The sequence below is a fragment of the Leptonychotes weddellii genome, chromosome 3 (assembly GCF_054177405.1).
Source record: "Leptonychotes weddellii isolate Sample4059 chromosome 3, ASM5417740v2, whole genome shotgun sequence".
Taxonomy (NCBI): domain Eukaryota; kingdom Metazoa; phylum Chordata; class Mammalia; order Carnivora; family Phocidae; genus Leptonychotes; species Leptonychotes weddellii.
The window spans coordinates 119,597,657-119,621,875 of NC_138371.1; the positions used below are offsets into that span (position 1 = coordinate 119,597,657).

The 24,219-nt window shown below is 45.9% G+C and overlaps 1 protein-coding gene across 6 annotated transcripts in view; it reads left to right on the plus strand.

Moving 5' to 3' along the window:
- Positions 1 to 24,219, plus strand: part of ATP7B (ATPase copper transporting beta) — a 73,719-nt gene that overhangs the window by 18,916 nt on the left and 30,584 nt on the right. For 2 of the 6 annotated variants that reach the window (XM_031035770.2, XM_031035771.2), the window contains exons 1-4: positions 1,554 to 1,884; positions 11,946 to 13,176; positions 19,436 to 19,693; positions 21,809 to 21,972. In XM_031035770.2, the coding sequence (XP_030891630.2) occupies positions 1,597 to 1,884; positions 11,946 to 13,176; positions 19,436 to 19,693; positions 21,809 to 21,972 (1,941 nt within the window). In that variant the 5' untranslated portion in view covers positions 1,554 to 1,596. Of the gene's footprint in view, positions 1 to 1,162; positions 1,270 to 1,313; positions 1,414 to 1,553; positions 1,885 to 11,945; positions 13,177 to 19,435; positions 19,694 to 21,808; positions 21,973 to 24,219 lie in introns of those variants that run through there. The other 4 variants (XM_031035773.2, XM_031035772.2, XM_081814882.1 and 1 more) reach the window with 3 other exon arrangements.

Here is a 24,219-nt window from a genome sequence, read left to right on the forward strand (position 1 = left end):
AAAAAAAAAAAAGATAAGCTTCAGATATTCGGAGAACATACGATGCACACAAAGGAACTCTGAGGTGGTCGCAGGCACACATAGATCCTGATGGATCCTATCAGGAAACAGGGAGACCCTAGATAAGCAAGATTTGAGTGATGGCAAGAAAGCAATCACAGATATCCCAGACTCCTCTAAGCTGGCTCCTACTCGGTGTACATGGAGCTGGGGCCTGAGGCCCTTAGCATCCAACGTGCCATTCCTTTTTGGTCACTCATTTGAATGGCACTTCTTGGAAATGGAGGCAGGTTCTTTTTTGACTGCGCGCAGGGCAGATAAGAAGCCAAGCGAGACGCATGGGAGTTGGCTGCCCTGAGCATGTTTCAGAAGTGGTCAGATCCCCACAGAGCGAATGAGAAGTAGAAGAGTGAGAGTCTTGGGGGGGCCTGTGGTGAGGCCGCCTTCCCTCAAAGAGAGCAGATCTCTTGGTCAGCAGTTCTTGGGGCAGCCGTGGCAGTTTTGATTGGGGAGTAAGGGTCATTCCTAAGGAGGCAGAATCCTCAGTGCCCTCGAGCCGCAGGCGGTATGTTCTAGATGCCCTCAGGTACAGGCCCCTGTGACCCCACCCTCCCCTGCCAGGGGCACATTCACCCCGGAGAGGAATGCAAAAGGATATGGTGTCTGTTTTACCCACCCGATTCAGTCGGCAGTGTGGACATTCCATACCGACACACTTGGAGAGGGCAGCGGTGCCAGGATTAGTGGTGGTGGAGCTGTTCCTTCCCATGGAGGATGAGGTTGCCTCTTTCCCGGCAGCGAGCCGGTGGGGGTGGGAAGGGAGATAGTGCTGCCCAACAGAGCGGGAGGCCGCCTGGATTCTCCGAATCCTCCCATGGAACTGCCGGTGGCCTGAGAAGCCTGAATTGTGGGTTAGCTCGTGGCTGTCCTGCTCCGTATAAAAAGTGGATGAGCCTTGGTATCCAGTGAGGTTTTGCAGTCAGTCCTTACTGAAGTCAAGCCAAGTTGGCCCGAGGGGAAACAAAGCTGCAGGAAACATGGAACTCTCTTACACCTTCTTGAAAATGCAAGTCATGTTGCCTAGGAAATACTTCTGTCCCCTAGTGTGCTGCACACGCCAGCACTGCAGCCACGGAAGAGACAGCCGGAGTTATTCCAAGAAAGCTCTGGAAGTTTGACAATAAGCGGAAGTGTCATTTCTGCCCTCCGTCAAGGCTGGGGTTCTGGGAGTGCACATGGCCGAGAGGAAACCGTGCTCAGCTTTGGGAGGTGATTCCGTGCCGGGCTCCTGCACACGCTGGCTGGTGTCCTGGCCGGGCTGGGTGAGGGCACGCATGGGGCCGTGTGCAGAGACTCCCAGTGCCTGATGCGGTGTGATGAGTGAGAGGGTGCCAGTTGGCTGGAAGGATGTAGGTAAACAAGAGCAAATATCTACAGCGGTGCGCAGCCTGCCCGAGCTCCGAAGCTGGCTGCTGGACTTGGCTGGCAGCCTCTCAGCGGACTGGCTCCGGAGCAGAGGGGAATCCGCAGGACGGATCACAGAAGGTGCCTCCCCCTGCTAGTTAGGAGGACACTTTTAAAGCATTTCCTTCTCACATGACCAGGTGGCGTGGTGAGGGTGAACTGCTTGCTCGAATGGTGGGTAAAGGTGTGACCGTGGACACAGCGATGGAGGAAGCTGGGGGTGAGATGCCCAGGAGCCCTGAGCCGTCCTTCCTGGCGACCCTGGGTGACCCACAGGTCACCCTGGTGTCCGTCCACAAGCGGTGGTCCTTCAGGAGGAACGCTGGGGCCAGGGGCTCCACCAGGCCAGTGACTTCGGAGGAGGAAGGAGAGTTTTCCCAGAAGGTTTTGAATGGAACACGGGGAATCCGTTCCAATCAGGTCAGTGCAGTTGCAGAAGGGCTAAAAAGCGGAGGGGGACTTGGACCGGGCTTACAGATGGAGGCTTCTCCCAGGTCCAGTGAGCAGAGCAGTGAGGGATCAGGGAAGCCGGTCTCAGGGAGGGAGCTGGAGGCAAGGTGGATCTCCAGAGACAAAAGTCCATCATGGTAACTCCCGGCTTTGGTTGCTTATTTTAATTAGGATATTTTGTAAGCCCCCGTGGAGCAAAAGTTTTCCAAAAGGCAACTCAGACGAAAATGGATTTTCCCCTCTTCTTATTTTTTTTTTAAATGTGTACCTTATTTTGTTAATGTCCACATTTCGACTAAAGAAATATTTTGAGCAGGTTGCTGCAAAACGAAGCTGCTTTTCTTAAGCAAATGGAAGTTTTGTTAACCCAAAGGTCAGGTCATGTTCAAAAGTAGGGCAGTGTAACGTTTTGTAAAAATGGTGCCTTCCCGTAGCTTTTCCAGGTGGGACTGCTGGTTTGTGTGGGGTTTTTTTAGTGACGAAGGCAGATAGACAAAAATACTAGTTAGATACAAAGGAAAGTTTTCATGAGTCTCTTGCTCTTTAAGAGCTATTTTTGTTTCTTCTGGTTTTTATTGTTTACAAAGTCCCAAAGCTAAAGGAAATTTTGTGAAAAGAGGTTTTTGAAATGTACTCTGCAAAAGATTTACACCTGTTGAAGGAGATTTATGAAACATATTTATGCAGTGTATGGTCAGCTTTTATATTGTTTAGCTGAGTGTCTAAGAGAGCAAAATATTAAATTTGGGGGGGGGGAAACGCCTGCTATTTCTTTAAAATGTTCAGACGACTGCTTTACAAAATCCAGCCTGTGTCTATTTGAAGGTGAAATATTCTAATTTTTAACAGCTAGTACTGATCTCGTGTGACTAGGGGAGCAACCTGAACCTGGCTGGGGGAGCCCTTTGGAAAGGAGGGTCCATGTAGAGGCCGGGGTAGAGGCTGTGGTCCTGAGGGTCTGGTGCAGATCTGTGCTCTTCTGGTGCCGGGCTGGGGGTCATGGCAGGTGAGTCTCGGTCTCCTCCAGCTTCACATTCCCCACTGCAAAGTGGAATAAATAAGTCCCACCTCCTGGGATTGTGAAAGCACTTTGTGGAGTACTATAGAAACACAACACGGTATTGTTTCTGCCAGAATTAACTATATTCAGTAGAATTCCCAACTCAAGATGTGTTGAGGCAAGATGTGTACCAGGCATTCAGGCTGTCTGAATGCCTGGTAGAACTGTATCAGCCAGTTAATCTGTCTGAGCAGAGTTCCAACTATTTCTTTCTAAAGCTCTGATTGTAAAAGTAACATGTGCTCATTATGGGGCACAGGGGAATCGAGAAAAGTATTGGGAAGAAAATGTAAGCAACCATATGCCCCAGCCATATATATGTACATGTATCTGTTTATTTACAGATATAGGAGCAGGTGGTACATGGTATTATACACCTTATATTTTATACTTAATGTTTTGTGAACATACACCCACACACATTTGATATATGTACATCTCTATGTCATCAGGTTTAATTGCAGTCCCACTTTTAAAATTAGGATTATTTTTAGAAAGAATTTAAATGAGTTATTCTCAAATGGGGGAAATTTGTAGTAGCTGTGGTTTAGGATGATAAGAACCAAGCTAAAAGTCATTTACTCATTTACATGAGTACTTGTTTATTGCCAACAATGTGTTGACCCAAAATCTGTGATAAATCAAACTTTGGATCTACTTGAGAGTTAAGTTATTTCATACTTGGTATGTCTTTTTGATGATAGCCATTCTAACAGGCCTGAGGTGATACCTGGTTGTGCTTGATTTGCATATCTCTGGTGATTAGCAGTGCTGAGCCCCTTCACATGTACCTGTTGGCCATCTGTATGTTTTCTTCAGAGAAGTGTCTATTCGTTTCCTCTTCCCATTTTTTAATCGTGTGTGTGTGTGTGTGTATAAATATAAATATATGTGTGTGTATATATATATACACACACACACACACATATATATTGCTGTTGAGTTGTAGGAATTCTTTATGTATTTTGGATATTAACCCCTTATCAGATTTGTGGTTTGCAAATATTTTTTCCCATTCCATGGGTTGGCTTTTCATTTTGTTGATGGTTTCTTTTGCTGTGCAGAAACTGTAGTTTGATGTGGTCCCACTTGTTTATTTTTGATTTTGTTGCTTGTGCTTTAAGTGTCATATCCAAAAAATCATTGCCAGGACCCACGTCAAGGAGCTTTTCCCCCTGTGTTTTCTTCTAGAGTTGTATGGTTTTCGGTCTTCTATTTAAGTCTTTAATCCATTAGGGTTAATTTTCGTGAATAGTACAAGATACGGGTCCATTTTCATTCTTTTCCATGTGACTATCCAATTTCTCCAGCACCATTTATTTATTTATTTTTAAAGATTTTATTTATTTATTTATTTATTTATTTATTTATTTATTTGAGAGAGAGAATGAGAGAGAGAGAGAGAGCACATGAGAGGGGGGAGAGTCAGAGGGAGAAGCAGACTCCCCGCCAAGCAGGGAGTCCGATGCGGGACTCGATCCCGGGACTCCAGGATCATGATCTGAGCCGAAGGCAGTCGCTTAACCAACTGAGCCACCCAGGCGCCCCCTCTCCGGCACCATTTATTGAAGAGACTATCTTTTTTCTCCATTGAGTATTGGCTCTTTTGTCAAAATTACTTGACCATACACTATTTTTTTAAAACATTTATCAACCACCTCCATTTCATTTTCTGAGGATTATTTTTAGTATCTAGTTCCTATTGTGCGTTACAGGGTAGTATACGCCATAAACACGTGTTTATACCTAAGTCTTTCAAAGGAATATATTTGTTTTATGTTGAGCTGATCATACCTATAATTCTAGGCAAAAACTTACATTCGTTAGGCAGTATAGGATACAGTTGTGTGTGATAAAAAACACATGCTGTGTTATTTCACCAAATCTGACTGCCATATGGAATTTATCAATAATAATAATTAGCAAAAATAATCCCAAGTTCATTGACTTCTGTCATAACAGTTATCTGAATTACTAGCGTTGGTGTGACATTTCTTCCAGCCTGTGGTACTCTTGCACATATTTAATGTAAGGTCTTTTACATCATGATCTTATAATTCTGGCAAATGACATAAGGGAATGGTGACCTTATGATTCTGACTTACACTGTTTCATTCAAATGTAAAAACATATTTGAAGATACTGACAGTTGCTTGATAGTGACTGGCCTGTTGTATAAAATTTCTTTGATGGGAGGGGCTTGACATACAGGATTATCAGAGAAGATTCTGAAGCAGAAAAAATGCTGTTGGTTTGATAAAAGTCTGATGGAATAGTTGTTGCGATAGACATAAGTTAAAAGCCACGAAATTCTCTGAAACGGTTAATAGTAAAGCTGTTTGGAACGAGATTGCAAACAAGTTTTCTGAGGTAATAACTGTGAAGTGCTTCTTGGAGAGGTCTTAGAGTTTGTGAATTTCTAAATTTTATTTTGCCGTATGTAGAAAACAACATGCCTTGTGTGTATATACTGAGACTGGTTAATTTAACTTTATTCACTTTTTATCCCAAGCAAATAATGGATTTACTGCATCCAGTTTCTCAGGAAGAGTTCATACTTTTCCTTGCTGTGGTCAAGAGAAGGAAACAGGCAATGCATTTGTTCAGAATTTCCCAGAAAGTACACAGTCAACATCAGAGCTGGGGTGGCCTCGGAGGGCAGAGATTGGGTGTCGCACACACAGCCGAGGCCCATAGTTGGCCTTCATCAGTGTTTGAGTTAATGCCTGAGTTTTGGTTAGTTTGTTTTTTTCAGTAGATAAAATTTAAATAAGAGTGGCTGGAAGCTCTTTCTGGACCTTGGTGAAACATCATGAAAAAAACTGTTTGAAGGGGTTGGAGTGGGGGTTGGGGGGATATGTACACTAGTTTTAATGATTTGTTTTCCTTATCAGTTAAATGGTGGAAATAGTTAAGTTCCCTGCTTACCTCCTTGGGCCACTTTTGAGGACCAAATGAGTCATGTTTGCCTTCCTAGTCATTCATTTTCAAACATTTTTGATGTTAGCTTTTTAAATCCTTTTAGCTTTCAGGCCTTCCTGAAAAACTGTAGGGTGGGCTTTCTTACTATCCCATTTTACCCGCAGCTAAGAAAACTGAGGCTGGGGTTTGCTCCGACATGGCTGGAATTCATACCCAAGACTGTCAGACATATGCTCAGTAAATTCACAGCAAGTAAGGTGGACAGATATTTAAACAAATACGGGAAAGTAGTTTTAGAGTATAAAGCCATGCACAAATATACCATCAGGGCATCACTGCTGTTGTCTTTATCACAATGATTAATATTGTTGTTGATGTTGTGTGGTTTAACATGATATTCTTTGCCTTAGATAAACTGAAAAAACACATTTGTTTTCTGGTATAAAAGTGACGTTTGTTTTTTTAATTTAAATGTTCATAACTGGAAAACATACAGATAGTCTCACCCGTAGGTAATCTCAATTTTATGTATTAATACATGAGTAAATACTCCTGTAAATGTGTATACATACAGGTTTAACAATGAGACATGGACCCTTCCTCAGGGGTTTTAGAGACTGGTGCCCATCTGCCTGGAGTGTTGCATGTGGGATCTTTTCTTGAGTCAAACAGTCTCTTCTGACCCTCCCTCCCTTATGAACCTCTGATATCCAGAGATTTCTCAGATAAGAATAGGGCCTGTCTGGGGCGCCTTGGTGGCTCAGTCATTAAGCGTCTGCCTTCGGCTCAGGTCATGATCCCAGGGTCCTGGGATCGAGCCCCGCATCGGGCTCTCTGCTCGGCGGGAAGCCTGCTTCTCCCTCTCCTACTCCCCCTGCTTGTGTTCCCTCTCTTGCTGTGTCTCTCTCTGTCAAATGAATAAATAAAATCTTTAAAAAAAAAAAAAAAGAAAATAGGGCCTCGCAGTGACTCATTCACACTGTATTCAGGAGGATATAGAAGGTTCCAGAACCACTGCCACCTCTTCTTGTGTCCTGCCTCGTAAATGTTGTTGCCTTGAATGTATTTGCAGTTAGAAATATTGGCGAAACCAGAGTGAGTACTGATATTCTGAAGTCCCAGAGACAGCTAGAGGTGACCTACTAAGGTTTGAAGGAAGGCTAGGCTCAGACTCAGTCAAGCCGCTGGGCTCAGTGTTCCTGGCTGCTCCTCAGCCTCCTTACTGTGCTCACTCCCTTAGCTGTTAGCTTCTTTGTTACGTGGCAAGTAAGATGTGGCTCTTTTTCTGTGTTTTCCGCGTTTTGCTTTTGTGCGTTTTGCTTTTTCCGCATTGTAGTCTCTTCCTATAATTAGCATGGCTAAAAGGAAAATGTAAACTTAAACATTGTTTTTTAAAAAAATAGCCTGCTGGACTTCTGAGCTGGATTTAAATCCCAGCTGTTATTTAAATTGATTTGTGACCTTTGATGAGTCTGAGACTGTTTCAACAGTAAAATGGTGATAAGAATACTTATTTGTAGAATTATCTTGAGCATTAGGGATATAAAATGCCAGCCTCATAAAATAACACTGAGAATCATTAACTATTTGCTCTTCCTGGATCTGCGTACATATGAAAACAGCAGGACGTCTCTGTTTTTTGAATTCCATTAAAGTTCAGGTGCCCAGAGTTGTATGGGGTGCAAGTTAGACACTGGAAGGGTTATGTGCTTATAGAACATTTCTGCCTCTTGAATTGTTAAGGGTATTACACAGCCTTCGAAGTGGAAGAAGTCTCAAGGGTAAGTTGGGCCAGGGGTATCCTTAAGGAAGTTGGGGATCCCAGTGGAGCGAAGAGATCTCAAAAGTGGCTAGTGTGTCCTTGCATCATGCTTGTGGTAGGTTGCTTTTGGATTTGTGGCCACAGACATTTTCTACAAGGCATGTCATTTCTGGGCTTTTCAGTTTCGGTCTGGCTCTGAAACCTTTCGTCCAAACATGGCACCCCATTTCCAGTTTCTTCTTTATACCAGACTGACCTATCTGCAGATCTTATTTTCGTTTCCTAGCTCCACCTTAGTGAATCAACCCTTTATATCCCTTTACCCATCTTTTCTTTTATAAGCCCTGGACTCACAGCAAATTGCATGTGGCCTGAGTATGTAAAGAGTAGCAAAGAATTGAAATTCATGTTTGGATTCCCCTCTGTGGAAATCCCCCCTCTTCCTGTGTTGCCAGTCCCTTCTGATCCGGATGCCCACCATACTAATAGTTTGTTAAAAATTTAAAACCTAGCAGAAGTTCTTCCCCAACCTGTTGGGCTTGCCAAAGAAGTCCCAGACATCTTGTCCTCAAGAAGTATATAGTTTAGTGAGGATTAGGCAGCACTGGGGTTCCCTAAGATTTTCCCTGGACACGGTTTGTTCCCTGGACCCCCTCTCCACTGTCCATGATTGCTTGATGAGCCCTTAAACCTCAACGTGTTTGTTTGTTTGTTTGTTTGTTTTTCGAATTCATTAGAGTTTTCCCCCCCAAAGATCCTCTTAATTGAAGAATGGAATTAAAAGCACACATACACGCCATGTGTGTACACTTAAAAACTATTCAGATACCCAGCAACTGTTACGAGGTTGCTTCTAAACCAACAGAAACTCTAGTGTTTCATAAAGTTGTGTTACGTGCAAAAAAGCTTTATCTTTCGTAACTACTTGTCTTTAGAAACCTGCCTGTCTAGAAGAGGGACCTCTGAGTATTGTTTGCTACAAACAAGTAGCTTCCAACGCTTCTGCAAACCTTTTTGGCAGGAGCATAGAATCCATAATCCTGGGATTAAGAGCTAGCATTGTAGTTTTGGGTTTGGGGAGTTTTAGCTAGACCTACCTAGGACCAAGCAAAATAAGTTGGATAGTAAATCATTAGGGGTTTGTTTTTCCAACAGACGAGGTGATTGAGGGTTATGTTTGTTTTAAGGAGGCAATTTTGTTTATTAAGACATATTAAAGTGAGCATCCTTGAATATCTTAGTTTTTCTTTCATCTTTTTCAGTTAAACAAGTATTTAATACCAGTCACAATCCAGTCATTGTTCTAGATCTTTATACTCGTGTTGTTTTAATTTTTAAACTAATTATTTTTTAGAATTTGGTAATGCATGTACATTATACATTAGGTTATACACTGAAAAGTAACTCTTCCTTCAGCCCCTTCTTGCCTCAGCCCTGGATCCTCCTCAAACTCTGTACCAGTTTCTTATGTATTCTCCCAGAGATAGTCCATGCATATGCAACCAGCTACATGTATAATATTCTTTTTCTCACAGATAGTGCTGGCAAGCTATGATAGACTTACTTTGGTGGCCCTCCCAATGAACTACGCATCCTTGTATTTAAGCCCTTCTGTAATTCCCTCCCATATTGGCTGTGCTTGGCCATGTGACTGGCTTTGGCCAATGGTGAATTAGTGAGTGTGATGCAAGTAGAGGCTTGGTAAGTGCTTGCACATTGGGACTTGTTCTCTGGGAATGCTCACTACTGTGACACTGCTGCTCAGAACCCAGAAACCAGCAGCTGTGAGGTACCCAACCTAGCCATGTGGAGAGGCTTCACGCAGGAGAACTGAGGTCCCTGCGCGTGGCAGCCGGACAGTAGCCAGCCTCAACTGGCCAGCCATGTGAGGGACAGACCATCTTCTTGGAAGTAGAACCTCCAGGCCCATTGACACCACTCCAGAGGATGCTCTGAGGAGCAGAGACCAGCTTTCCCCGCTGAGCCCTGCCCACATTGAAACAATGTGAGCTGTCATTCTGAGGCACCAGATTTGGTTTGTCTTGCAGCAAAAGATAACAGAAACTCTGTATTCACTATGTATTCTGTGACCTGCTTTTTTTCACTGAATGATATATTTGATAATCCACCTATTTCAGTATATACAGAGTTACCTCATTCCTTTTTTAAGAGCTGGATACTATTCCTTTGTATAGCTGTGTAGTAATTGAATTAATCAACCTCTTATTGATGGCTATTTAATGTTTCCAGTTCTTTGCAGTCTTTAATATCTTCGCTGCATGCTTGCTTTTATACAGGAACAAATATATTTATTGAGTAAATTCTTAGAGATGGAGTTGCTGGGTCAAAGAATATTTGGCTTCGTCATTTTCCTATGCATTGCCAAGTTGCCCTCATGAGAGGTTACCCCCCAACCAGCTCTAAGGCATGAGCGGACGGTGCTGGCCCCAGCAGTACCAGAATGCTGTTGAAATGTCACATTTCTGCCTTGCTATTGTGTTTGCATATATTGAAAAGGCATTTGCATTTCCTTCTTGATGGACTGCCTTTTTGCTGTTGGATTGTTGGCCTTTTTCTTCTTAGAAGGAGCTCTTTGTATTTTAAGGAAATTAGCTCTTGCTTAATCCGAAGCAAATCCTTTCTCCCCCTTCGTTTCTCATTTATCTTTTTCCTTGGTTAGAGCAGTGTTTTCTGCTAATTGTGGTTAGATTTATCAGTCTTCTATAGCTTTTGGATTTTCCTGTTTTTCTGTTTCTTTTTTCATATTTAGACTTACCCCTGCCTGAGATTATAATGGGTATTTTCCTGTGTTTTCTTATTGTATTATTACTGTTTTGCTTTTTACATCTTCATCTCTGAGCTACCTGAAATACCTCTTGATAAATAGGTTTCAAATTCTATTTTTCCCAGTTGTCCATTAAAACTGTTGTGCCATGTCATCCTTATATACTGCATTTCCATATTTATACCACAGGTAATCTCAGTATATTTATTTAATGCAATAAACTCTTGAGTTGCTATCCCATAAATTACTTATTTTCTCTTTTCTCTACTATTTAGGAAATACTGTAGTGAATATTTTTTAAAAACAACTCTTTATAATTATTAATCCCAGACTAGTTTAGGATTTCTTTTGTGGATGTACAAATGAACATTTATAGTCTGCTTTGAAAATTATTTAAACTTCCATTTTGTTAAGCTGCTCAAAAGCTGAAGTTGGAAAGATAGGTGTTTTATGCACAGGGATACAGAGATCAATCCATGTAATTGAGATCCATCTGGAGATATAGGTAAGATTGTGAAGGCACAGAGTGACATGCTTTTTGATCATGTACCATACAGAAAGGCCTGTTCCTGAATTTAAGAAGCATGTAATAGTACTGGTAGAAAAACCGTATCTAATCAGGAGTGTGAGAAGGCTAGGACCCTGCGAAAAAAAGAAGATTTGGTTTTGCTAATGGAATGGCTGAAGCCAGGTCATTATGGGAAGAAAGAAGTCAGGAAATTATGCTTGTGTTACGGTACATTAAGGAAATGCGTCCATTTAATTCAGGGAAGCCCTTGTGATTTATAGGTAATGACTATAACTGTCCCAGGCCCCCAAGGGGACAGTGCCACTCAGTGGAGGCAGAACTGAGAAGTTCCTCCAGCCTTCCCCCTCCTGCCCCTCTAGGTCCAGCCACTCGTGCTCATTTCCCCTGGCTCACGGAGCATACTTCCAGACCTTTTATCACAGGTCTGTGGTCTGACCCCACAGGGCCTGGGAGGTCTGCATTTGGAACACGTGCCCTGTGGTTGTTAAATTTAACCCCTGCTAAGAGAATGAGATGGACACCCCTGGAAAGAGAGACAGAATTAAGGTGCTGCCCAATCTACATATGTGTGTTGCAGCAGGATCCAAGCTCTGCAGGGAGATTTCAGGGATCAGCCCCAGGTGGGCCTGCCACGCTCGTTCTGTGCGCGTGAGTGGTATCACGCTCTCTTCATTCCCTAGAGAAACCTGCACGTCTTCTAGGTAAGAAAACACATCTTGCCAAGGTGGACAGTTGATGTCTAGGTTCAGAGTTACGTAACGTTTGAGCTAAAAGAAACCCATCGAACCATTTCATTTGGTCAGGCATGTTTTTACAGCTTTCTTTCCCTGCATTTTATGATCTTAAACTCTCGGGCTGGTTTGACACCCATGGCATTGTTTTCCATTTTCTCAGCGCCAGACAAGCTGGGATATTTCAGCAAATATTTAGTTTCAAGGATAAAAAAAAAATATGTTCTTTCTTTTCCCTTTAGATCCTGTCTAAAGTTTCTCTGCCCGCTCGTGCCGGGGAGCCAGCAATGAAGCAGAGTTTCGCCTTTGACAATGTTGGCTATGAAGGCGGCCTGGATGGCGTGTGCCCCCCTCAGACGACCAGCAGCACCATCAGCATTTCGGGCATGACTTGCCAGTCGTGTGTAAAGTCTATCGAGGGCAGGATTTCCAGCTTGAAAGGCATCGTGAGCATTAAGGTTTCCCTGGAACAAGGCAGCGCGACCGTGAAGTACGTGCCGTCCATCCTGAGCCTGCCGCAGATTTGCCGGCACATTGAGGACATGGGCTTTGAGGCCAGCATCGCAGAAGGAAAGGCCGCCTCCTGGCCTTCAAGGTCCTCGCCTGGCCTGGAGGCCGTGGTCAAGCTCCGGGTGGAGGGCATGACCTGCCAGTCCTGCGTCAGCTCCATTGAAGGCAGGCTTGGGAAACTGCAAGGGGTAGTGAGGGTCCGAGTGTCCCTCGGCACCCAGGAAGCAGTCATTACCTACCAGCCTTATCTCATCCAGCCCCAGGACCTCAGGGACCATGTCAACGACATGGGCTTTGAAGCTGTCATCAAGAACAGAGTAGTGCCCGTAAGCCTGGGACCCATTGATATTGGGCGGTTACAGAGGACCGACCCAAAGACACCTTCGGCTTCTGATAACCAGAATCTCAATAACTCTGAGCCCTCGGGACACCACGGGAGCCATGTGGTCACCCTGCAACTGAGAGTAGATGGAATGCACTGTAAGTCTTGTGTCCTGAATATTGAAGAAAACATAGGCCCACTCCCTGGGGTTCAAAATATTCAAGTGTCCTTGGAGAACAGAATCGCCCAAGTACAGTACGACCCTTCTCGTATCACTGCAGACGCCCTGCAGAGGGCCATTGAAGCTCTTCCGCCTGGGGACTTTAAAGTCTCTCTTCCTGATGGAGCAGCAGGGGGTGGGGCAGGTAGCAGGTCTTCCGACCGGGCGGCCCCCGCCCCCGCCCCGAGAACCCAGGAGCCAGGCGTGTGCAGTACCGTGGTGCTTGCCATCGCTGGAATGACCTGTGCGTCCTGTGTCCAGTCCATCGAAGGCCTGGTCTCCCAGAGGGAAGGGGTGCAGCAAATATCAGTCTCTCTGGCTGACGGGACCGGAGTGGTGCTCTATGATCCCTCTGTAATTCACCCGGAAGAACTCCGAGCTGCTGTTGAAGAAATGGGATTTGAGACTTCAGTCCTTTTTGGTATGTAGTTGACCCATGTGAAGCGCACCCTGGGGTCTCCTCCTTTCCTTGTGCTTACGACATAGTGCCTGCAGGGTGGGGTGGGGGGGCCACACTTGCTGCTCACTTGTCAGCAGGGGCGACCAAATTCTGCAGCTTGTGTCAGGGTAGAAGAGAGAATTTTCTGGTGTGCAGATTTCGCCTCTCGTGTAGCTGGGACTAAGATGTTAAGTTCTTCGTTTTTTTCTGAAGAGAACTCCGATTCTGTGTTCTTTTTAAAAAAGAGTTCTGTGCGAACACCAGGACCTTCTCTCTCCAAAGGAGCCATCATCATATTCTGAGATTTCTCTGCTGAACAGAACAGTAAAAACAGAATCTTAGTCTCACCAGCTGGAGCCCATTCCGTGGAAAGTGGGAATTAAGGAGGCGATGCAGTGATGGTCGCCCCTGCCCTCCTGCTGGCTGTGGAAAGAAGTGCGCCTTTCTGCCGTGTGCCGGGACCTGTGCGCGGTGGGCTCTCCCGAGAGCCTCTGTAATAGTGTGGCAGGAGCCAGCGAGGGCAGGGGACGGGGACAGGATGCTGGAGGCAGCTCGGGGTGCTGGGGGAGCCGAGAGCAGCGGCCTGAGTGTGAGGACTCAGGAGGAGGGGAGACAGGCCGGACAGCAGGTGGGCCACTCCGAATGGGCTGCACGTCCAGCTGAGGCTGGACTTTACTGTGAAGGTGAGGGGTGTCAGCGGTGGGTTTTAATCGAGAGGCAGCGCAGGTGAGCTCACACTTGAGCAGGCCTGTCGGTGTCGGTGCAGTGTGGATTGAGGCACAGAGACCGCGCGGAGGCGGGATGAGGGCCGATTTGGGGCTGGAGAGCAAGAGATGGATTAGGACGACATCCAGGAGGTTGCAGCCAGCAAGCTTGGTCCAGGTGAGGGGTGTGATGGGACGGGCCGTGGAGGAAAGGGAGAGCCTGCGGCCAGCCCGAGCTGCGTAGATGCTGGACGACAGCAGAGTATTGGGTTGAATTCCGGGAGAGCGGGGCTGGAAATGCAGATTTGGGTGGTGGGAGCCGTGGGAGATGACAGAAGGCCAGGGAAAGTGAGTGTGACCCGGGATGGGTAGAGGGAAGAACGTGATGGCACTGGTGTGGGAGGAAGGGTGTCTAGAGAAGGAGATTTTCACAGACAAGGATGGCACCCTGGAAGTAAAGGAAGCTGTTTCAAGGAGGGGGCTTACGGGGTCTCAGGCTCTATGTAACTAGGAGGAAGAGGCTTGGGCGAGGGGGTGGCCAGCTGCATGGTTGGGGGGGTGGGCTCAGCCCTCCAGGAGCTCAGCCGAGGAGGGATGGAGAAGGTGATAGATACATAGGGGGTTTGCAGAGAGGCCGAAGATGAGGAGGGAGGGCCGGACACACGAGGGACAACTGTGTGGGCAGCAGTGTTTCCACGGCTTTGCTCCCAGGACACAGGCCCTGTGCGGCCATGCGAGTTGCAGGCCGGGCCAGGCCGGTAGAGTCCCGTCAGTCTGCGCTGCAGCCAGCCCGGCTCCAAGAAGGGCTTGTGGGCGAAGACCCGTAGCCGCGCTCAGGGCCCGCTGGACTTGGGTTTCCCACGTACACTTCGCGGTGGCCGCCAAGATAAAGTGTGTCTCCTTGAAAAGTTCGCTCTGTCTTGGTGCTGCCCTGCACACACACCCTTAAAGGGAGTGGGTAAGTCATGTGCAGTGACTTGGCCCCGTTCTGTACCTTGTCTTTTGTACCAAGTTTCAGGAAGGAGATTTTAAACAAAAATCAATAAGGAAAACACAATGGAACAGTAAATCCTGTACTTAAAAGGTAGGAAATGTAATACAGAGTCATCATCTGCTGTATTTGTATGAGGTTTCAAGTCTTCCAACAGTAGAATCGGGTTGTTGGCAGTAAGAAGAAATTTGCGTTGAATTGCGTAATCCAGAATAATTGGATTTGACTAAGTAAGTGGAGAAAGAAAAGAGCAGTGCTTTTTATTGGCCAGAATTATGAGAATTATGTGTTTAGCCCAAGAGGTATTCAGTGTACTAGATTTAGCAAATAAAGGTATAGGACACCTAGTTGGATTTGAATTTCAGATAAGCAGTGAATACTGTTTCAGTTTAAGTGTGTCCCATGCAATATTTGGGACATACTTATTAATATAAGTATATATAAATTATAAAAAATATATAAATTATAAAATAACTTAAGAAGTTATTTGTTGTTTATCTGAAATTCAAATTTAGCTGGGCATTTTGTATTTCACCTGGCCGTCTTTAAAATTTAGGATAAGCCATAGTGTGCTGGTGACTATCTTCATAGCCACTTAAATGCTAAAAAGGCATTATTTATATTTGATTGGTCATTCTGGAACGATCAGGAAGAGGAGCTCCTTGAACACAGTCTTCGAACCATGTTGTTTCTCCTTGGACTCAGCAGCACCCAGTGCATAGGAGGTGTTTGTGGGGGGAGTGAAAGAGAAAGAAGAGGCAGTGACAGGTGGGCTCATGGGGTAGCTCAGTGGCAGGGTTGAATCCGGGGAACTACTCAGAGATGGTAGAGAGAGCTGAATCACCAACCACACAGGGAATGGGCAGGAAACCAAGAGATGACTGAGAGCAGAACCTGGTGCCCCAGCAGGAGGATCTGAGGGAAGAGGGCGCCACGAGAGCCTGGGGGCTGAGGTTGCCTGGTACTAGCTGGCGGCCCTGGAGCTACTTAGAGGCTGTGGCCAGGACCTGGGCTCCCAGTAGATAGAAGGGAAACGCTTCAGGCTTTCCCTCTTTCTGTCCTATCGTTTCCCACTGGTTACCTCCCCCGTGCCAAATTTAATCAGAAGCCAGTTAGCAAGGGAACCTGGGAAAAGTGGTTTTGCAGGGTCAGCCCCCTTGACAATAGAGCAGGGAGAGAAAAGGGAACGGTCTGAGAGCACATGGGCAAGTGGCAGGCGTTGAATTTCAGCCAGCTTACTGGGCAGCTGAAAATACCTTTAGACCTGGTTTGTGTCTAGAAATCAGCTCTGCGTGTGTGCTCTGGTTTGCATGGTAAGTACTTTTTGAATGAATAAATGAACAGATGAACGGCTTTATGAATATACCGTGAGGGAAAGTCCTCTGTTACGTGTAACGTGTTCCCTCACCCTTTCAGTGGGCAGTGTCCCTCTTGGGGCACTGTTCCCTCATCCCAGCGTGTGTTGCGGGGCTTCTGGGTCCCAGGCGCTGTGCTGGCTGCCGTGAGTGCTCAGAGACGGTCCCGGACCTGCCCACATGTGGTTCACACTCTAACACGGAAGCACATCAGAGACCCATCATCCAAGGCAGGTTGGAATAAATGTGACAAGGAAAGCGTAGGTAGAGCGCTCTTGAGATTCAGAAGAGGAGAAGTCCAGTGTCTGGACTTGATGATAGAGGTGACTTTGGAGCTGGGCTTGGGTCAGACTTCAGGGTCTCAGCAGGCAGAAAAGGGCAGGACTGCACCAGACAAGATGGAGGAGACCCAGCACAGGCCCTGGGCGGGAGTCCTCCCGCTCTGTCTTGGGAGCAGTCTGGCTTGGGTGGAACTTGAGTATAAGTAATGGGAGATAAGGTCAGACAGGCCAGCACCCTGCTGCAAGCCACCATCCTGTGTGTCCTGGATCCTGGAAGAGACTCGGAAATAGTCTCCCTGCTTCTTGCCTTTCAGCCTTACAGTCTGTTTACTACCCAGCATTCACAGTGTTCCTGTTACTCTGTTGAGACTCTGAAACCTTCCCATCTGTGTTGTGAGAGAGAGTCCTTAGGGTGATCTAGAAACCCCCTCCCTGACTCCCTACCTTTCTAACCCCTTCCCAGTCCTCATAGCAGGCTTGTTCTCACCTCAGGGTCTTGTACTTGCTGTCTCCCGGGTCTAGAGTATGCTTCCCCCAATATCCACATGGTGCATTTCATTTCATACATACTCTTCTGGACTTTTCCCAAAGCATATATAATTTATATTTAGAAATGCATAGATACATTGTATTTGGTAGATTGCATTATATATGGTGGTTTTGTAATCTCTTTCACCCTGCATCATAACATGCTTATAGGTCCATCCATATGTCTGCATCACCATGTTCAGCGGCTGCATAGCGTTCTGTTGTATGGATGCACCATAACTCAGTCAGTTTCCGATTGGATTGTTCTCATCTACTTTGTGTGCATGTGATTGTAAATAATACTGATGGCGATCTTTGAGGCTACATTTTATGCACATACTTAGTTATTTCCTTATGGTAAATACCTGAAAGCATTAATTATTGGGTCACAGAATATAAACTTTATTTCATTCCATTACAAATACTTATTGGGCCTCTACTAAGTGCCAGGCAGTTAGAGGTACTGTTTTGATAATATTGTCAAGTAGACTTCCAGAAAGCCAAGTCAATTTACATGCCCACCCATAGTCTTAGCATAGATGGATAAAGAAAAAGGTCTTGTTTGGGTTTTGTTAGTTTATTTCAGCTTTCTTTAACAATCTCCAGAAGCTCAGAATTTAGGTGAGTTAAATTCCAGTGTGGTTCAATGGCAATGTGTAAGTTGTAGGTTAGTAAGGGAGTACAGAATTCTCTGTAATAGTACAAATATTGTTAAAATTGTTGACCACAATATTTGGATAGAAAGGCAGGTGAATCCAGGAAACAGGTGATGGACTGGGAAAATAGGGAGGGGTTGAACAGGTGCAGGAGGGTTGAACAGGTGCAGGGGGGTTGGACAGGTACGGTGCAGATGGATGCGTGCAGGAGATAGAATGTTGAGAGGTTGTGGCCACAAAACAGCTTTTGTGAATTTGAGATCCAAAGGGCAGAGTCATTTTGAACAATGACCAGGTCCAGGAGAGTATACCTGTGCTGGTGGGTGAGCTGTGGTCCCTGCATCAAGAAGGGAGAGAGGTCCTGTGAGGCCAGAGTGGTGGAGGGTTTTCACTGAAGGTGCTGAAAGGGTCAGTCAACTGGACCCTTAGGATGAGTGGAAGTAGCTTTTAAGCCACCTTTCAGAAAACGAGCAAAACATCCCAGGATGTGAGATTTATTTAGAAAAACTTGAAAGTCACGGCCTATTCTCAGTACACGTTAATGCCAACTTCTGTCTTCTGCAGCTTGGATTTTCAAATAAAATGAGAGTTCATTGTTAAATGATATAATTATCTTTTGTATATACTCTTTTTTTTTTTCTTTTGTATATACTCTTAAAAGTACTTTCTGTCATCAAAATTGTGTGACTTTCTGGAGTGATGGAAACGTCCTAGATCTTGATCTGGATGATTAGTTACAGATGTAGGTATGTATGTGGTGGGCAGAAAAATGGCCCCTGACGATGTCTGCACTCTCATCCCCAGAACTCCTTGGGGAGGGCGGGGGAGGATGATATTTTCAGTTTATGGAGCTGGATATCCAAATGGAAAGAAATTAACCTTAAGTCTCACCTCTTAACTTACACAAAGTTAATTTGCAGTATGTCATAGGCCTGATATGGAAGTTTATGAAAGTAACAGCTCCTAGAAGGAAACTATGAATATTTTTAGTGTTTAGGCAGACAGATCTGCTACTGGAGCACAAAACATACTAACCATTAAAGATGGTTTAGTTGGTTGGTAAGTTGGGCCTCGTTACCATTCAGGACTTGTTCTGTCAGAAGAGCCACCACGAGCTGAGGGTGCGGGTACAGAACACAGCCCGGAACAGGTATGGGTGGTGCGGGCACCTGACAAGGACTCGTGTCCAGAGCACATCCAGGACACAGGCAAACAATAGGGAAAGGCAGACAACTCAGTGAAGGGGTTTGGGGTCCACTGGATTCTTTGGGGGGAACAGACCTCTGCTAAGGAGAATGTGATACTTAAAGGTACAGATCCTGGGGGTGAAGAGACCTGGTTTAGAAGCTAGCTTCATTACTTACTACCTGAGGGGTTTGGAGCACATTTTTAAATTTCTTTAACCCATTTCTCTATCTGTACAAGATATTGTACAGCTATTTTAAAGGAGGTCATCCATGTGCTTAGTGGAGGGACTGGTGAGTTCTTGTTGTCATCGTCTAATTAGAGCACTCATCCAGCTGGAACATTCCATTCTTGAGTATTGGCATCTTTTCATATGTCTGTGATTGTGTGCCTCTGTCTCTGGTGGGAGGGGGGCAGTGATGGAAACCAACCCCCATGGAGCTTCTTCAGGAGCTTTCATTTGCTTCCATCAGGCTTGAACCTCCTGTTCTAAGAAAAAGTTATTCTTCTAATCTGAATGATTTCTTACGTTTTATTCTAGAAAACTGTTACAGCAACCATGTTGGAAACCACAGTGCGGGGAATTCCTCAGCGCACCCCACAGCTGGCGTACCTGTGTCTGTGCAGGAAGAGGCTCCCCATGCTGGGGGCCTTCCTAAAAACCACAGCCCTGGCTCCTCGTCCAAGTCCCCGCAAGCCTCTACCACAGCAGCACCTCAGAAGTGCTTTTTACAGATCACAGGCATGACCTGTGCATCCTGTGTGTCCAACATAGAGAGAAACCTGCAGAAAGAAGCAGGTAAGGGGGGCGCCTGGGTGGCTCACTCGCTGGGCGTCTGCCTTCGGCTCAGGTCATGATCTCAGGGTCCTGGAATCAAGCCCCGCATCGGGCTCCCTGCTCGGCGGGAAGCCTGCTTCTCCCTCTCCCACTCCACCTGCTTGCGTTCCCTCTCTCACTGTGTCTCTCTCTGTCAAATAAATAAATAAAATCTTAAAAAAAAAAAAAAAGAAGCAGGTAAGAGGCCTGCCCCCACATTAGACTTGGGGAGGCTGTGCCCATGTTAGGCTGGGGAGGCTGCGTGTGCAGGCTGTCAGACGCTGCGGGCAGCAGGATGAGCATTGTGCTCTCCCTTCACAGTCCCCACTGACTCAGTTTATCAGCAGCCCTGATCATCTGGCAGCAAGTTCGTTGTATGATAGCAGAGAAGTCTGTCTGATGTTCTTGGGCGCTTGGCATTGTGTTCTTTTGGAAGTGTTTAGCTTGTTTAAGATAGAATAGAATGTATCTCTGAGTGAGTTAGTGATGGGAAGTGCAATGTAAAGGTCCTGGCACATTCCGTGGGTAGCTTTCTCAGTTAGCTTGTCCCGGTGGTCATCTCTGTTTTCCCCTCCAGCCCCAGCCATCGGCCTCACACTGTCGCATGAGTACATAGCCTGCAGTTTGTGGAGAAGTGGCAGTTTTGAACATCCCATCCTTTGCTCCTGTAAATCACAGAGTGTTGTAGAAGGGCCACAGTGTTGTCCTCTAAACTGCATTTCCAGTACTGTCTCTTAAACCTGAAAGTGCAGCAATAATCCCGTCCTAGTGTTTTGTTTGGAAAATATCTTAACCCTGACTCCAGCAGAGTCACTTTCTCTCTCTCCATGTATCTCTCTGCTCAGACTCCTTGGCCTTCCCAGTCAGCCCTAAAGTAGGGTGACACGTTTCCAGCCTCTGGTTCCCTATGCTGTATGTGTCCTGGAGCTCTAGAACGACTGTTTGCAAATTGAGGCGTGCTTGTCATCCATGGGCTGGCTGCTCATAAAATATCCTATATCTCATGGTGCCTGTGCTTCTTTTCCTGACTTGACTCCCCCATTTTTATCCATCATGGCATCCTTTCTAAAGCACATGTCTTTCTTTTATGTGAATGAGTCGTGTTTCCCCCTCAAACTCACACAGTAGTGTTAGCAAGGTACAGATCTCACTGGACTTACAGTAGCGTTATGTCCCAATAAACCCATCATATGCTGAAAATATCCTAAGTCGAAAATACATTTAATCCACCTAACCTAGGGCACATCATAGCTTGGCCGAACCGACCTGACGCGGGTCAGAATGTGTGTCGGTTGTTCCCACAGCTGATGGGAGCCGAGGCGCTCAGCCACTGCCCGGCATGTCCAAAGAAGGCTGTACAGCCTAGCGCTAGCCCCAGGAAAGGTCCAAATCCACAGTTTGAAGTGCGGTTTCTGCTGAACGTGGATCACCTTTGCACCATCATAGAGTCGAAAAGTTGTAAGCCAGACTGTTACATGTCGGAGATGGTCTGCAGCCTGGGATTTCTCTTCCACTTCTGAAAGGGCTTAGAGAGAGAAAAAGAGGAAGGAAAAGTACCTTTGAAAGAATTTTTTTTCTGTGTGTGAAAAAAGTGCACCACTGATGGAACAGTAGTTGCGAGCTGCAGACTGTATCCCTTGCGGTGAGGTGTGGGTGCCCTCGGCACCCTCGGCATCTTCTGGAGCCCGACTCAGTAACGCCCGGCCAGCAGCACAGACACTGTGTGGGAGCGGGGTGCATCTGCAGAACCCCAGACCCACTCCAGACCGACTGAACCAGAATCTGGAGTTTAACAGGGTCCTCAGGTGGTTCGTGTGCCCATCAAAATGTGAGAAGCATTGTTCTAGAACACTGGTTCTCACACTTGGCTGGTGCATTAAAGTCGCCTGGCACCCACCCTGAGGGCTTCTGATTTAACTGGTTTGAGTTTAGGGCCGGGCCTGGTGATCGCCAAGTGATCCTAGTGTGCAGTCAGGTTTGAGGACTCCTCTTCTAGAGGCTTCTGGGACAGATGCATTTCTTTGTTATGGGTTATGTTGACTTTGTCATCTCAGAGGCCTTGCCTGGAGTGTTATAACTGTGGCCCGATGGTTCCAGGTATTCTCTCGGTGCTGGTTGCCCTGATGGCCGGGAAGGCAGAGGTTAAGTATAACCCAGAAGTCATCCAGCCGCTGGAGATAGCTCGGCTCATCCGGGACTTGGGCTTTGAGGCGGCGGTAATGGAAGACTACACAGGCTCAGATGGCGACCTCGAGCTGATCGTAAGTGCGGCCGGCGGCTGGGCAGGAGCTGGGGGCGGGAGCTGGGGCCACAGGGCTGCAGGCCTCCGACGGGGGCCAGGAAACTTCTCCTGTTTTACACATATCCTGTGTGTTGTTGGGGTTTTGTTTGTTGTGTTTTCCTTCGAAGCCAACGACGACGACCTGTTCATTTTGTGAGGGAATGTCGGGCCTGTCACAGTCATAGGGCTGCACCCCACTGGGCGCAGCCACGGTGTGAAGAGGAGGGGGAGGTGAGTGGTGGGAGTGTAGGAAGAAGAGACATTTAAATGGCAGCTGTCCAGAGCTTGGATTTGAGGGCGTTGAACCTGAACACATTCCAGAAAGCCCAGAGGCGTCTCGAGGCCAGAGGGGGTGAGTCAGCGTGGTAGCCAGGGCCACTGGTGCTATCCCAGCCCGACTGCAGGCACAGGGGCGTCTGGGAGCTAAGTGGCGACCAGTGTCCCGTAGCACCCACCCTGCGGTGGCGGCCAAGGCTGGATGCCAGGGTGGTAGGGGAGGTTACTGTTTGCTGTCTGTCCGTGTTACCAGCTGTACATGACAGCACATCATCACAACACTAGGTACTAGACTCGCATTTCCGCTGTGCTGTATTCACAAGCACTTCTGCATAAAGCTCTTTTTGTGTAAATAAAGGGAGGCTTAGACAAGGAATTGAGTGAATGCCCTTGTACCGAGGAGGAAGAGTCTTAACTCCGTTAACCGTGTTTAGTCACTGCCATTATGGTAAGTAAATGTTTGAGTAGTAAGGACGCGAGTGGCACTTTGAGCTCTTGATAAGGGGCATTCTTTGTCGAGCAAACCCTTTGCTCTGGATGGGCCTCCCGGTGTGTGGTCAGGCGAAGTGTTCTGCTCTCCGGCTTCCAGCCCGCGGCACCCCTGAGGCCGGAGTGCGGCCCCCGCTGCAGACCCCAGCCCCGATGGGGATGCCTCTGCCAGCTCAGACCACTGTGGAAAATCTAGATCAGGAATATTATTGGGAAAGGTGAAAACATTGTTTTTTGAATACACATTTTAATCTTTATTTTGCCAATAAGAGAAAAAGATAATAAAATGGGTAAGACAAATGCATAACTAAATTATTACTTCGTTATACGTATATGTATTTGTCTATAGGTCCAAATGACAAAACAATTTATTCATTGAGTTAATGGGTTAATTGTGTTGAGAAAAGATAGCTTATATATGAAAGATGTATGACATGGTTTTTTTGTTTTAAAGATTTTATTTATTTATCTGAGAGAGAATGAGAGAGACAGAGAGCACATGAGAGGGGGGAGGGTCAGAGGGAGAAGCAGGCTCCCTGCCGAGCAGGGAGCCCGATGCGGGACTCGATCCAGGGACTCCAGGATCATGACCTGAGCCGAAGGCAGTCGCTTAACCAACTGAGCCACCCAGGCGCCCCAGTATGACATGGTTTTTGAACTTAATTTATGCAGGTGTGGGATCCCAGTTATGAACAGTTCCTAAAGTATATTCTATTTGAATTTTAATCTCCACAGATATTCTTGCACAGAATTGAACATACAAAGAGTATCAATGACATACTAAGCACTGCAGAACTTTGAACAAAGCAGAGCTAGAATTGTGAAGAGGTTTTATCAGAGTCATATTCATTGTCTGGGTTCCAATTTTATTAGAGCTGCCTAAAGTATTTTAAATGTTCCAGATTTTTAAGTGTCAGGTTAATATTTGCAAATTACAACACTCTTGCGATGTAATGCTTGTTAAAACCTAAAGGAATTGAATTAGAATAGCTATAGTAATATATAATATATTCTTTTTTTTTAATTTAAATTCAATTAACATATAGTGTATCATTAGTTTCAGTGGTAGAGTTCAGTGATTCATCAGTCTTATATAACACCCAGTGCTCATTAAGTCACGAGCCCTCCTGAATGTCCATCACCCAGTTACCCCATCCCCCACCCCTACCCCCTCCCCTCCAGCCACCCTCAGTTTGTTTCCTATGATTAAGAGTCTCTTATGGTTTGTCTCCCTCTCTGATTTCGTCTTGTTTTATTTTTCCCTCTCTTCCCCTATGATCCTCTTCTGTTTCTTAAAAAATTCCACATGAGTGAAATCATGTGATAATTGTCTTTCTCTGATTGACTTATTTCACTCAGCGTAATACCCTCTAGTTCCATCCACATCATTGCAAATGGCAAGATTTCATTTTTTTTTTTTTGATGGCTGAGTAATAATCCATTGTATATATATATATATATA